This window comes from Chiloscyllium plagiosum, chromosome 24, assembly GCF_004010195.1.
Source record: "Chiloscyllium plagiosum isolate BGI_BamShark_2017 chromosome 24, ASM401019v2, whole genome shotgun sequence".
In the NCBI taxonomy this organism is placed as follows: Eukaryota; Metazoa; Chordata; class Chondrichthyes; order Orectolobiformes; family Hemiscylliidae; genus Chiloscyllium; species Chiloscyllium plagiosum.
The window spans coordinates 42,029,114-42,045,193 of NC_057733.1; the positions used below are offsets into that span (position 1 = coordinate 42,029,114).

General features: G+C 38.9%; 1 protein-coding gene across 3 annotated transcripts in view; it reads right to left on the reverse strand.

The window, feature by feature from the left end:
• Positions 1-4,334: 4,334 nt before the first annotated feature.
• Positions 4,335-16,080, reverse strand: part of LOC122562211 (dual specificity mitogen-activated protein kinase kinase 6) — a 141,115-nt gene continuing 129,369 nt past the window's right edge. The window contains exon 11 of one of the 3 annotated variants that reach the window (XM_043714911.1): positions 4,335-15,711. In XM_043714911.1, coding sequence (XP_043570846.1) covers positions 15,467-15,711 — 245 coding nt within the window. In that variant the 3' untranslated portion in view covers positions 4,335-15,466. The remainder of the gene's footprint in view (positions 15,712-16,080) is intronic. The other 2 variants (XM_043714914.1, XM_043714912.1) reach the window with 2 other exon arrangements.

Below are 16,080 nucleotides of genomic sequence, written 5' to 3' on the forward strand. Positions count from 1 at the left end.
AAGTTTTATCCTGGGCAAATACATGTGTTTATCAAGGTTCAGGAGATCACAGCAGAGGACAATCAAACGTTTTCCACTTTGAGTTTAATTATAATGATTGTGTTTAACAATTCAGGATCCCTTCATGAATGCCAAAGTTATTCACTGTAAATACAGTCCCACCTGCCTTTGCATTGCTGGTGCACTCCTTCATCAATCTCTCTGCTGCATTCAAATTTGTGTGCAGCACCAGATTTTCAGACTGAATGGTTCAATGAAGAGTGCACTCTGTAAGCATTCAAAGAGCTCACCCGAGCAGGCGTTAGGCCCAAAGAGTCTGAGAATTGAAGGTCCAACCACTTAGTGTAGGCCCAATTCCATTACTGGATATCGATGATGTGCACTGTGCACCAATCACACGGTGGTCAGTTTTCTCAGGTGAATGGCAGGCAAACCAACATGCTTTTAAGCGACTGCTACAGGGATGTCAGCTAGATTGGTAGGCCACAAAATTTTCACTCAACTCAACATGGAGCCAGGCCCTTTGCATCATTCCCCACCCCACCTCCTTCTTACATGCCACTGCCAACATCCAAAAATGTATTGGGAGTTCAGTGGTGGCAACACTTCAGCAGGTTTCATCTACTTAGCAAAAAAAAAACCCAAAGAACTTGGATGCTGGAAGTCAGAAACTAAAACAGAAATTGCTGGAGAAACTCAGCAGGTTAGGTAGCATCAATGGAGAGAATGCAGAGTTAACATTTTAGGTCCGGAAACCCTTCTTCAGAATGTCCTCAGTTCTAAAAATGGACTTCTGGACCCGAAATATTAATGCTGTATTCTCTGCACAGATGCTGCGAATCATAGGGTCATAGAGCTGTACAGCATTGAAATATAACCTTCGGTCCAATTTGTCCATATTCTAAATCAATCTAGTCCCATTCGCTAGCATTTGGCCCACATCCCTCAAAACTTTTCCCATTCGTATAGAATCCTACGGAGTTTTTCCAGCAATATTGGTTTTTTGTTTCATCTACACAACTGTTACAATTAGCAGTCCCTCTCACCAATGGCTGCAATGTCCACTTGCTAATCAGATCCTCAGGGCAATACATTGCTGACACAGAATCCTCCCATAAATCAATTTCTAGACCTTCATCATTGAATACAGACTAAAAGTATTGAATCTCTTCTAACTGGTCTTTCATCTTTGTGTAGAGTATCGAGCACAATGATTCTCCGAGATTTCAAGTTTCAATAAACTGCTTTGAGCTTCCTATTCGTTTCTTCTGTATTGTGAATTGTAACAGTATTAATTGATTAAACTACACAGCCTGCGTGGGTCAGAGAACAACTCTTCAAGAGGGTTCAATACCAATTTCAGAAGAAATCCATAACCATTTATGGAACTGTTAGCACAGAACAGGTCATTCAGAATCACAGGAACAGGGGTAAGCCATTCAGCTCATTGGGTCTACTCCACTGTTCATTATGATCATGGCTGATGCAACATTTCAATACATTATATCCACAAAATCTCCAGAATCCTTTTATGAGGATTAGTGATCTATTCTTGTCTATATGCTCCACACTAGCATCCTCTCACCTTACTTCATTTTAGTCAAATAGCATTTCCCTCTATTCCTTTCTCCAACATGCATTTACCTAGCTTCCCTCTAGCTACATAGAGAGTTATACAGCCTTAGACACGTACAGCACGGAAACAGATACATGCACCATCCTGTGTGTGAAAATGTTGCCCCTTAGGTCCCTTTTAAATTTATCCCCCCTCACCCTCTCGTTCTGGATGCCCCCACCCCAGGGACCTTGTTTATTTACCCTCTCCATGCCCCTCATGATTTTATAAATCTCTGTACGGTCACCTCTCAGCCTCTGACACTCCAGAGAAAACAGCCGCAGCCTATTCCGCCTCTCCCCAAACCCTCCAACCATGGCAACATCCTTATAAATCTTTTCTGAACCTTTCAAGTTTCACAACATCTTTCATACAGGAGGGAGACCAGAATTGCGCATATCCATGATGTATTCATTCAACGGCCCCACATGTGGCAAGTTGTACATTCTAACCACTGTCAGGGGAAGAATAATTCTTAAATAAGTCCATCTTTTTCTCTAACGTCTGTGTGCCTGGAAATTGATTGCCTGGATCCAGTTAATAATATATTAATCAACTGAGCAGGCAGCGTATTGGTATCAAACACTGATTGGGAAAATCGGCCAAGTTTCTGCTGCAGAGTACTGGGCCACATAGAAGTAATGACCCAGATCTTCTGAAATGGGTCAAAATCTCTATTTCTGATTCAAATCAAATAAAAAGTTGCCTTTTTCCTCGATTTTCTTGGGATGGACACCCAATGCAGGATTCTTCCCGAGAGACAACGTGCAGCCAACGACACAAATCAGATTGCAGTGAATCTGTGCAGACGACACCATCCATCTCCTCTCTATTTTTATGATTTGGAGATGCCAGTGTTGGACTGGGGTGTACAAAGTTAAAAATCACACAACATCAGGTTATGGTCCAGCAGGTTTATTTGGAAGCACTGGTTTTTTGAGCGCTGCTCCTTCATCAGATGGCTGTGGAGTATAAGATCATAAAACACGGAATTTACAGCAAAAGTTCACAGTGTGATGTAACTGAAATTATATATTGAAAAGACTTGGATTGTTTGATAAGTCTCTCATCTTTTAGAATTACCATGTTAGCTTCAGTTCTTTCATATGTAAATCGCTAAATTTTATTTAAGAGTTACATTCTCAAGTGAACTTTAACAATGTGTCATATCGGCCCAGATAAAGCATTGAAGGTGTGAGGTGCCCTGTGTGAGACTGTCAGTGCCACAATGGTCAGACTGATTCTAATCTAAAAAACGGATTTACGGAATCTTACATGGATTCATGCAGTTTTTGCACAAAATAAAATGTAATTCTGCAAGTATTCTGCAATCACCTGAAGGAGCGTCGCTCCGAAAGCTAGTGCTTCCAAATAAACCCTTTGGACTATAACCTGGTGTTGTGTGATTTTTAACTCTCTATATTGAACTCAAGGAGAGATGGTTAGATCTTTTCTTTTGGGAGATTGTGGCACACAAAGGCCAAGGACGATGTTATTTGCCACTCGCCAGTTTAAGGTTGACTGTTGCCCAGGTCTTGTTCCAAGCTGCTTCAGTAACTGAGTCGTCGCAAATGTGCAATCATCAGCAAGCTTCCCAACTTCTGTAGTTACAATGGAGAGACAACCATTCAAAAGGCTGCTGAAGAGGAGGATCCTAGGAGTTCCTTCGGTAGTCTCCTACAGGGATGTCTTAGGATTAGGTTACATGAATTCCCAAAATAACCATCTTCCTTTGTGCTAGGCAGTAATCCAACGAGAGTCATAGGGTAGGATGGTTGAAGGGGCTAGGGCACCAGGTGGGAGGTCAGTGAGGGGGTAGAGTGTAAGATAAAGGGATGAGAGTTAGGGTGACAAGTGATGGAAAAACTGGGATTGAATTTGGGTAAGTACAGTGACAGGTAGGTGGGCAAGAGGGGAGGGTAAATCCAGTGTTCAGAAAGTCAGAGGTGGGGTGACGGGGGGGGGTGTTGTTTGGCTATAAAGGAAATGTTACATGTTCGGGAGGATTCCATTTTGCAGTTACCCCTCTAATGTTTTATGGGCAACTATCCAGGTAATGGAAACCCACTGAAGACTCTCTGACTCTAACTCAATGTTGAGAGTTTATCAAAGGGTCCCAGGTGTGGTTTAAACATCCCGAGAATTACTGTTCATTCATGGCATTGGGATTTCTGACGGGTCTCTAATGCAGATCTTTCAGGATATACCTGGTGTCTGAATATCTGTAGCTCTGGTCCATTGTTAGTGGATTGAAAGGTTATGATTGTCATCACAAGCACATACAACGTTACTCAAATTAAAGTGTCAACCACTTTTCATTGTGCACTGACTGATTTTTCAAAAAGCTGAAAGCATGTATAAAATTTTTCAGTCTCTTCTCTGTTGTGATTTTTTTGCAAGTGCCAAGAACTGCTAGAAATAAGACACTTCCCTAGCAAATGGCGTATGAAATCTTTCCCTCCTGCGATCACAACATGGGATACTTGGGTACACATTGAGAAATAACTCCCACCTATATTTTTCGACAGAGATTTTAGCCTGTTTATTTAAAAGATGTTGACATATCCACTAAAATGAACAGAAAATAATATCAGGAACAATATGATGAGAACATAACTTTAAGATCAATATTTTAACTTTGATGTAATAATCAATTCTTCTTCATGTAGATCAAGTGTCAATGCATTGTATTCATTCAATTAATTACATTAAGAAATAAAAATCCAACATGATGGTGCATTGTGGAAAAATACCTCTTTATTGAGTTAAATCAGTATAATTGCACACAATTAGAGTGAGCAACCTGAATATATATTTGTTTTCTAAAATCAGTAATAATTCTTTACAAACATCTTACAGCAACAGTAGGATATGATGAACAAACAGCCACTGAGCAGGGTCTTGGGCAGCTGCTCAAAGGTCAATGAGTAGAAACTTGCAGCATAGTGAGCCTGGGTAAAAGGTTAGAAACCAGCATCACATCAGGATGAGTAGACTAAGAGAAGGCTCTGTCGATTTTCAGATTGCAAGAAGTAATCATTTCATTGCCTATTTAAGTACTGGAAAGGTCATTGAGAAACGTACATCTGTGCTGATCTCAAAATTGACTTACAAAACACCAGAAAAATTATGACCTTTTAAAAAGATTCTCAGTAATGGACTATTAACAGTCCTACCATCACTTTTAGGAAATTCCATTTCAAATAAGTCATCTTGAAGGGAAATTTCAGACCTTGTTTTTTTTATTATTATTGAACAATAAGTTAAGCAGACTAATTTAATTTCTTGATACTATCTTTTGCTTTTATTAATCTATTAAGTTTCTCAGAAGGTTTTTGGCTGACCATATAAAAACATATTTTATCAAATTGCCATTTATTTTACTGAAGGTCTTTGAAATTATTTTGTGCAGGTGTTTTCACTGGTCATCGCTCCCAAACACAGAACTTCACAATTTCAGTCTGTGCTAATGTATAAAGCAGAGTACGGAGGTTTACAAAAGGTATTTAGGAAAAGAACAGGTCTAATGAACTCCATGGACAACGATTTAAACGGCAAGACTCTTTTTGCTCTTGCAGCACCATCTTCTGGCAGTTTTAAAGCAGATTTTGTTTAGTGTTCATTACTTTTAGGTGATTTTGCAAAGACTAGAGGGTCAAGATTCAGCTTTGGGAACAGATTGCACTGGCTGAGTTGCAGTTCATGTCTCCTCTGACATCTATTTGCATTCTCTCAAAGACAATATCTTCTGTCAACCACAGCAATCAATTAGTCTAATAGAACAAAACAGACAATGTTTTCCAAAATTAGAAGAAACGTTGATGAGAGGGTGATCTGGTCCACTTTTACAACTACAGCTGAAAAAAGGCTTACCAGAAAAATTATGAATTTTTCCACTGAGTTTTTAATCCCGAGTTGCCCAATTCACGTCACTAAAAATGACTAAACAAACTATACTGAACCATTTGCTAGTTTTGCTGGCATACACTGAATTTTTAATAAGTTAAATGCTATTAACATGCAAAACCATTCTGAAGAAAATTAGCTGAATTTAAGACTTTCTTTGAAATGCTTCAAATCAGCAAACGTTCATTATCCTCGTTATTTCAGTCTAAGGACATAACTCAGTTTTGCAGGCAAGACCAACTTTGAGTCAATGTTAAGGATCATAGCAATTTAACTTATGTTTGACATAACAAATGCTTTAAATTCCTCTATATTTTTGATTTAACCTGGGTTGTGTTGATTAAGTTAATGCAGGTTTTTGGGAAATACACTTCACTGTTGACACAGTTCTTGTTAATGCGTAATTCGCTCACAGATTGCATCATAATGGCCTGGAAATTTCCTGAATCACACCGATATGGAGGTTCACATTTTTTTTTGCTGGTTTCTGTTCCTACCTTGCTGATGGAATCCGATGCAAATTTCCTGCTGGGTTTGATCATCCAGGCAGCAATGCAAAAACCAGCAGGAACAAGTGCAAGGTAACAGCATTGGTGGGGGTAACAGCGAGTGGGAGCTGAATTCTGCCAGCGAGTGTCACTTTCCCAGCCTCCTGTCACAATTACTCATGTTTTTGTATTATTAGACATATGCCCATTGGTAAAACCATTCAGTCCTCTGAAGGCTTGGTGAAAAGTTGGGGCTTTCCAAACAATTTTGATACACTGAAACTGGAAGTATGTTGGTCAAATGTTGTCCATATCTCAGTAATTAGTAGTTCAATAATAAAAGTGGAGAAAACCACAAAAAGCTGTGTCAGGTGACTGATGGTTCAAGCATACATTTTTTGCCTAGATTTGTGCTAACACATATGTTTTGGGAACTCATCTTTACTGACCTTTCGTATAGAAAGACATGTTTTCTCATTGAGTGACAGCTTCTCTGGACAGATCTTAGGAGCGCTGCTAATGGTCGAGGAAATTCGCTGCACCACTACTCCAGCGTACAACCCATGGAAAACAATTCCACACAAATCTACTCAAGAAAAGTCATCACAATACTATTCTTATGTTACAGCGATGGGGAAACACTCCAGGAAAATTCCAGGTCAATGTGTCCTCTTGTTCAAACTGCCTGCAGTTAAGAGAACAGTTGGTCTAAACTTACAGATGAACTCAAGTGGTATTTTATCTTAACAATAGAAAAGCAATTCATCAGAAAACTACCGTACACTGTCTCTGGCAATATTTGTATAGGAAGTGCCTTTCTCTTTTCAAACTGAAACCAGAGGTGCTGCACTTGGTGAATGAAGTCAATGATCAGCTGGAATACCTTGCTACCACTTGGCACATATTCCTATTATTTAAGGAGGGTAAAAGATACATTAAATGTACTTTTAAAGATCTCTACCAATAGCTAGGATGGGCATTGTAGCAAAGGTTGGATTAAGATCTAGAAGATCACTCACCTGGACAGACAGTTCAACATGTCTACAAGTTGGACTGTGAACCTACTATGTATGACCCATGGAAAAATCTGGTCAGCACATTTCATTTCTCCCCTTTCACTTGTTGTCAACCTGAGGAAATCTCTAATTTCCTCTTCAGAATAAACCCCATTACAAAAGAGGGCAAACTGGATGCAAGGTTGTCTCAGACGACGTCTTCACAAACAGAATGCTGAATCTTAGCAAAGGTTTGTACTCTGGCTCAGATATAAAGCAGCTAAGTGCTGTAGAAAAATATAGGAATTGCTGATTTTTATTTTTAAAATAGTAGGTTTCCTGAGCATCTTTAATTTTAGTTTACTCTGAGGTGTGAGACGCCAAACTCTCTTTCTAAAACATAAAAATTATTTTTTAATACCTTACATATTCAAGGGACACTTTTTAAAAATAAATTGGACAACATGTTTTAATTGATTTGAATTGACTGCCAAAACAAAGGGAATTTCATAAATCCAATTGATCATTGTTTTCCTACACAGATGATGTGGGGAATTGTTAATGACGGACAAGGTATTGGTTCTGTTTTTGAAATTTCCAGCCATCTACATAAAACTTTGGGCTTTGGTTGATTAGCATCATGCAGAATTATGTGCCTGTTTTAACATAAAGAAGTAGCTGAACATTGTAGGATGTGTCTTTGAAACTCCTTACCAGAAGTTCTATTTTGTTTATCATCACAAAAAGATTTCCTTTTGTCAATATAAAACAAGATGGGACTGGGGACAGGTGAGCTGGTTCATAGTTCACTATGCTGCAGTCCTTTCCAACATATCCTGCAAGTCACAGCAAGCCCATTGTACCTTCAAGTCATAAACAGGCACTCAAATGATATCTCATTTCAATATCAACTTCAAGCTAAAGTTATTTGCATACAAGTCCAAACAGTATATTCGCATATTGCATGCTCATCCCTTTGAGTATACAGAGGTAAATAGTACATCCAGAACACAGCTTAAACATTGACAATGTCTTAGACACCAGCAGAACATACTCGAAGGGGAATGCTCAAAAAAAAAAACCCATGGCTGCCTTTTTTTTTGGTTTGCTTACATTTCAAGACTTGATCTTCACTTTTTAAAACATTCTGACATAGTACCTGATGACATGGTTGACAAGTGGTATTTCTATGGTGATCAACAAGGATTATACCCAATGCCAACAACTGTAAAGTTGACAAAATAGTTGAATACAAGTTTAAAAGTTAAATACAAAGTCAGGCTGAGGACTCAACCATGAGCAATCAATGACATTTTAGATCTACTACCAAAAAAGACAGAGGACTGCAGAACTTCTTCATATTGTGGTAATGCAATTAGAAAGTTACTTTTGACTCAATGAATGAATTTGATTAGCCCTCCTGCATCAGGCAACTGCGCAATTTAAATATGCCCAGTTCTAGCGGCGAATTGTTCAAAACTGCCAAGAGCTGCCTATCCTTTGTTTCACCAGACAGCAGAAGCTGTCAAATTAACCACATACACGGAAAGATCAGACTGACTGAAGAATAGTGGCACATTCAAGTAGCATATGACTAGTGTTCTGGTTGCAATTCAAAAATCAACAAGCACAAGGGCAATTATACAGAAAAAGCGTATCAGAAAATCCAACATACAATTAATCACTGCTGCATTGTACAGGAGTATGCATAAATGATAAAAGTACACTTCTCAAATCATAATCTGGGTTTGACGAGGAAAAGATTCAACAGTCAATTTCCCTCAATACACTTGACTCAATACTAATCTGCCATGGGGAACAAGGCCATCAAAAGACGGGAATCTGTTCAAATTGTACAATTCAAATTCATGACTACTTTGTCCTTGTACATACTGACAGAGGTTATGTTTTCAATTGCATATTTTTGGCAGGAGTTGGGGGTAGGTGGGTGGAGTGGTTGCAGTGAAGTTGGGCTGTAAAGAAAGCCACTGTTTACAAGAAAATGTCTTTATAAGTAGCCAAAACATTTTGCACAAAGAAGTAATAATTAAAGGGCCTGAAGTTAAAATGACACAGAGGTACAGCGGTAAAAAGACAAAGCAAGAAAATATTCACTTGTCTTGTTGAACAAATATAAATTCAGTTTTTTTCCACATTTAAATTAATAGTGCAGGTTAAAAAAGGGGGGAAGTCACCATTGGTCCTGAGGATCAAACAGCTGCTTACTCATTAGACATTGAGGCAGCTCATGTGAGTTTAATCTGAGAGTCACCACACCTCAGGATGAAAAGGTAGACTTTGATGGTCCCCTGAGCCAGTGCAGGCAATGAACCCGCACTGTTGGTATCACTCCACTTTGCAAACCAGCTGTCCAGCCAACTGAGCTAACTGACCTCCTACAGCAGTGCAGAGGATCACAGAATGAAAGGTTGATATATAGACACTAAAAGAAGTCATGAGCATCTATTACAGTGTAGCCTCTATGAGCCCAAATTCTCAGCCTTGAACATGGGACGTAAGTTTGAACTCAAATAAATAGCCCATCAAATGCGATGTTTCTCTTTGAAATATCAACTTCAACAGGTTAGTAATGACAGGTCTCACAATCCATGCAAGGCTCAAGAAATCTTTTCTTTGAAAAAAAATACAGCTTGATTGTTCCACGTATTAAAAGGTTGAATAAACAAAAATTTTTTGAGTGTCCCCCCATTAAAGCTGCAGTGTCTCTCTGTTTGTCTGCAGGGTACATTTCAAATGTTAATGAATATCAAACCTACACACACTTCATTTTAACAGTCCTTAAGATACATACACAATGGAGTTTTTAAATTAGCATTAACACAGTGTTGCATCCACTTACTCAAACCACTGATAAAGGAGAAACATGATATCCACTGTTATATTAACACTATTTATGCCAAGCTTATGAAACATCCAAGGTGACAAAATTGGCATTGGTTGTACAGTATAGGTTAGAATACATCATAAAAATAGAATAGAAATGAATGCTTGCCTTACAACTCAAATAGTTTCAGTTTCAACAAGGACTCTTAAATTTATATGTTGTAAAGGAGGCAATTGGCACACTATCTTTCAATGTGACTGACCAAAGCAGAGCATTACTGTGTAAGAGATCAGATTCAAAGAAACACACGGCTTCCCTCATTTATCATTCGGCAGATGGCTCTCCTGGCCACTAGCTCTAAGGTATTAATGTTCAAAGCTCTTGTGGTGTATTTGCTCTACAAGAAATGTGATCACCCCATCTCTCGGGGACGGGGGTGTGGTGGTGGGAGGTTGAAAGCAGACAAACCCCTTCACAGAAAGTAACCACACTAAATAATAAACTGCTCTGAGCTGTACAGCTCCTCAAGACCTCATCAAGGGGTGACAATACCAGCGAAGACCTCCAGAAGAGAAAGCATCGTGACTACTATTATGCTATTACGGTGAGGAGGCAAGAATTATTCTGCTTTTATGTCTTGTGATCCTGTCAGGCCACAGCGTGGCTGATATTATCAGCTCGGGCCAAGCGAAAAATGAGGACTTCAATGAGAGATTGTGAAAGAGTGGCAGGAGCATTACTGAGTTGATCAACAGAGAGAAGCAGTAACAGTCAGTCCCCAATAAAAATAAATAATCAGATTATCATAAATAACAATATATATCATTGCACCGCCCTTTACCATCAGACTCTGCTGCAAATGGCAATTCAGTTTTCAAGAAGTGAGTAGACCCCTAGATTCCACACAGGGACCTCTCTAGGAGGTGAACTACATTCCAAATGCTTTATCAGTGATTTAAAAACCAGATCTCAGCTCTGAGTCTGCCCTCGAATCACTTCAGATGTTAAAAGTATTACTTCCATCCTCTTGATCGCTTGTAAATAAATAGTTTTACAACCTTTTATTTACCTCCCCAGTGTAGTGCTCAGGTATAACCTCTCACAGAGGTCTACTGTATTAAATGTTTCAGGCTGCTCTACAATGGTCACAGTCTTAAAGCCAATTCGTTCTCCCCTCATGCTGCCCTCTCCCACCCTCATTGTGATTCTGGTGGGAGGACAGGCGAGGAGAATGGTTCAGCATTTCGATCACAGCAGCACGCATAATATGAAAGCTCAGTGAAAAGAAATATTCATGCTCCTCTCTTCCGCTCCAAGGTAAGAGGCTTCTCCTGTTCTGGCTGACTGAGAAGGGGCAAAACAGCGAAAGAATCCTCTCACCCAACAAACTAACTGCAGGAGCAATTATCAACTAGTCTCTTGTGAGGGGCAGGGCAAAACAGAGCAGAAACAAAATTCAACCAGAAGTGGATATTTTCACATTGGAGCTTCACGTTCAGCAGAACCCAACTGTTCATTGGCTACCAATATCCCATAACTTAACAGTAAATGATAATAACTTCTTGGAAAGACAGGTCACCATTGGAAAGGAATAAAGCACCTTTACTTTCTCATTTCCACTTCCCCTGCTCAATGCACATCCTCCAGATATCAAATAAATCAAGCTAAATTTTACACCAATGATAAATAAGTGAACTCAAACAAGTTGTGCAGTACATTTGCCTACATGTACATTGAAAAGGACAAGCTTATTTAACACTATAAACATGCACACCCGCACACTCAAACCAAAATGTTTAGGAAACAAGATCCATAGAGGGCTGCTAAGTTCTGCCTGGTTTTCAACTCACATGCAAATTGTAAAGCAGTTTAAGCATTTAGAAATGCTTTTCACCTTAATCATCTCAAACCCACATATTTAATAATAAATCTAAACTCATGAGGCTGATGAGATTAAAATGCAATCACAGTAACCAATGGCATATGACTAAACATACCCCTTCAACAGACTGCAAAGCAAAGGGTCACTCAGAAGAGCTTGTACTATTAACGTGGTTAAACCTTAGATGGGTTTTAGCAGCACAGAGAAAGTTCTACCAACTTGCACAACATTGTCCAAACAAACATCTACAGGTTGTAAAAAAAAAATTAATGGCTCAATGACCCAGAGCTAAAGTTAGCATCGATTCGATGGTGCAAGAGGCTGGAGACTGGGTGGGTGGGTGGGGGGGGAGAAAAAAAAAAGTGTTCAGCGTGATGTCCCAGTGACTGATACACTGTCACATTCTTCAATGCACTTACCCTGCCTGCAGTTTTGGATTCTTCAGCACATTTCTCATATCACAAATATAGTTTACAAACTCAACTTGCCCAGTGAACCAGTCACCTGGTTTGTAATTTAATTGATTTGATGAAGATCATAGGTAGATCATTGCTGACCTTCAATTTGAAAACTTTAGCTCTCAAAGTCAAGGTATGGAACAAGACAGAAATGCCACTTTAGGGTCTTTAAATCAACTCAACATTTAACTAGTTGTAATAGTTTCATTTACCATCACACATCCAACCACTAATATAGGCAGAAACACTGCACACTCTAGAAGATATCTTGAGATTGTCAACCAAGAACAAAAATATTAGCCACGTCAGTTTTGGATCTTCATGAGAAATTAGGGTGAGGTGGAAAAATTGGAGTAAAGAGATGATTGAACATCAGAAATAGCACCCCTGGATTCAAGAGAAATTTACTTATCCATGTGGTTAGTCAGTGGAGATTCAGGTTCTTTAGGAAATAAAGTGTGGATCATCCCACAATCTACACAAGCCACAGCTCATATATGTGCACGGTAGCCCAAGAGTAGACTGATACTCTCATCTGTTCAGGCATGCAATCAATAGGGAACTTTACAATTTCAGGGAAATTTTGGAATCTGAGTGGAATGCAGAGTTTTTCTCTCTCTTTGAATTCAGCCAGGAGCAATAGATGTCCTTGTTTTGACTGAAGACATATAAATGAGATTAGACCTGAGGTGAAGAGCTAACCTGATTCAGCTGTATGAGCGTTCAGTTTTCTGCAAAGAATACAGAGCCCTATTTAAATATTAACTCTTACTATTCCTCTCTAGCAAATTTAGGCAAATGTAAAATGCCACTTAGACTCTTGCTGTTGATGTAAGTTAACACACTTGGTTTAAAATTGCCAGCACCGAGCAAAATTTTAGCCCTGTTCCTTTGTCACTCTAATTAAAACAAAATGTCACATTAGTATGACGTACACAAAGGCTGAAGTATAAGAAATAATGAAATGGTTAACCAACCCTTCAAAGGCACCAGGACTGAAGTGCATCACTTTAATTCCACACCACAAGGTAGTTGAGGATTTTACTTCAGTTAGTCAAAGTGGGGCAAAATACCAAAGGGAAACTATTGAAAAGTGAAGCTACCTCTTCAAAAAAAAAGTTATATTTCTCCCACTGCCTTTCAAAATAAAAGGAGATGCAGCACCTTCAGAGGGCTTTTAAGGATTCCCCAAGACAAGAATATCTTCTGAGGTTAACATGTCTCCAAACTGTTCTGAGAACAGTAGCAAACAATTGGGGATTTTGGAATTTCAAGCTGCTCTATCCAAAACATTCAAGCACTGGTGCATATTGCCATTTTCAAACTTAAACAGCTTTTGATGAACAGAATCAATGCAAGAGATAAATGCTCATATTTCTTGGGCACTAAAATAATCTATAAAACTGACACAACAGCAGTTCTGAGGGACTGTTAACACGGTTCAGAACAATATTTCCTTCCAGCTCCTGCATCAGGAAACAGTGGAACAGAAATGGCACCCAGAACTGCTCCAACAATGGACTTTGATTCCAAATGCAAAATCATTGAGATGCCATCTATATGTCACACAGCTAATTCTGTGCTTCCCAGTGTCAAGTGAGACTGCAACAGTTCTCCTTAGCGTCAATAACAAGATTTCAATACAGGATTCATGATCAATACCTATTAGTGTTGGGATAACACCACTGCTAAAATGCACCCCATTCTCGTATGAAAAACCAAAAGTTAGAAAAATGATCTTTGATAGCACCTCACAAAAGTGATGCACTCCACCTCAGCGGACGAGAAGTATTCCTAACTTACTAAAGAGTGGAAGACAGTAATCTGTGGACAACCGAGACAGTAAATACAGCTGTTTGACTGGTGAGAGTAACAGTGGCTGTGGAACCCCAGTTGAATTGATCAAGTGAGGATGGAAGAAAAATTAGTGACAAGGAACATAATCTTAGGAGAGGAGTTTAGAAGCTGTAATATTAGAATATTTAATTTTCCAATAAGGAGACACCTCAGGATCACAGTTTCTTGAAACAAACATTCAGACTTGGAATTTCCCTATTGAATGTGTTCTGCATGTCATTCCATTCATTGGGAAGAACAGATCACTCTCTTATCACAAAGGATTGGCTACTATTGGCACGGATGGCAATACCCAAGTTAGCGGACGTCAGGAATTAATTGAGTAGTTGCTGACGAAAATATTTCTTTCCTACACAGTCCAAGACAGCTGAAAAGACATTGACACCATTATAACCAGTAAAAGGAAGGGCAGCTGAGTTTTAAGGAACTAATCTTTCCTGTAAGGTTTGTACTATATGGGCCAGAAATTCACAACATTCAGTTTCTCACCCTTTCTCTTTAAAAGCAAAAGCAATTCAAAAATATCTTGATTTTCAAAATAACTAAATTATGGGTTTATTAAAATCTACTTCAGCCTTTAGGTGACCTGTACAAGTTTTATGTAAAAATACAATCTTCATCCTAACCACTTAATAAAATACTACTCGCAAAAATTAGTTGGATGTGCACACTATACAATATTAGGCTGAATAAACTAACATCTGAACTTTTCTTTTAAAAATAAATTACATTTTATAGGGATATCACTTTTTGTTAGTGCAGGATTTAGCACTGTTGGTGAAAATACAAAAAAGATTCAGATAGATGTTGACTGCATGGAACTAGTCGGTCCGGAGTACAATTCATGGGGGTGGATCATTACCTCTGTGTGTCCAGAGTTACTCTTATGGAAGTGAGCATATATTTACACATCACATTATTTATACACAAACAAAAGTCACACCATACGTAGGCAAAGGAAGGGGTAGACGTGTTAAGCCAAAAGCTGGCTCCACCATAGCACCTCCCATTTAAACTGGTTGCCTTCACACCCATTGGTTTGCCTGCAATCACGCAATTTTCAGTGCACCTATTTAAAAATACACGCACACACACTTGCACACAAAATGCAGCCTTGCATCAAAATTCTACAACTTCAGAAGCTAACGTGGCCTTTAAGAGACCAAAGTCTGAGGCAATGCAAGTCTTCATCACAGTCACACAGTGAAGGCTTTGCAGATAATTAATTATGAGAACATAACCCACTATTCACTTAAATTAAAAAAAACAAATTATTAAAAAAAAGAACCTACTCCCAATTATTGGTTTTTGCAAGTCAGTCGAAAATTATTGACAAAGGTTTTTCAAAGGACTCCACAGTACCACTCAGACATCTAGAGGAGCAGATACTGGGCTCTCTCTTTTCAGCTGCACAAGTTTACTAAAGATTTCCCCCCACCCCGTTCTTGCCAATGGCCAGAGTTACTCTGAAAACTCTTGATATATTTTCCAAGATCAACACTGACAGAAAATATCCTGTGACTTCATCCCAAAGCAGAACGTGTAGATGGACCAATGGCAGAAGCCGTTGTATTGTACGGGAATCTTTCAATCTCCCAAAATAAGCTTCACGAACGATGCCACATCCGTGTCTTTGGATTCGTGCAGTGTGAAGAAGGGATGTTGCTGGAGAGAACAAAGAAACACAAGGATTAGAGCTCAAAGAATGGCTTTGTTTTTATTTTTAATTATATATGTTCAAAAAAATCATTTTTACCTGAATTTATAGTTCCCAAAGACCTAAAGATGTCTGCTAATACATTCAGTCACGGCACTGAGCATAAAAGTTTAGTCTGACAATCCAACACACAGTACTGAGTGAGTGTTGCACTACTGGAGATTCTGTTTTCTGGATGAGATATTAAAAAGGGTACAGAAAAGTTTTACAAGAATGTTGCCAAGGTTGGGGGGTTTGAGCTACAGGGAGAGTCTGAATAGGCTGAGGCTGTTTTCCCTGGAGTGTCAGAGTCTGAGGGGGGACCTTATAGAAGTTTA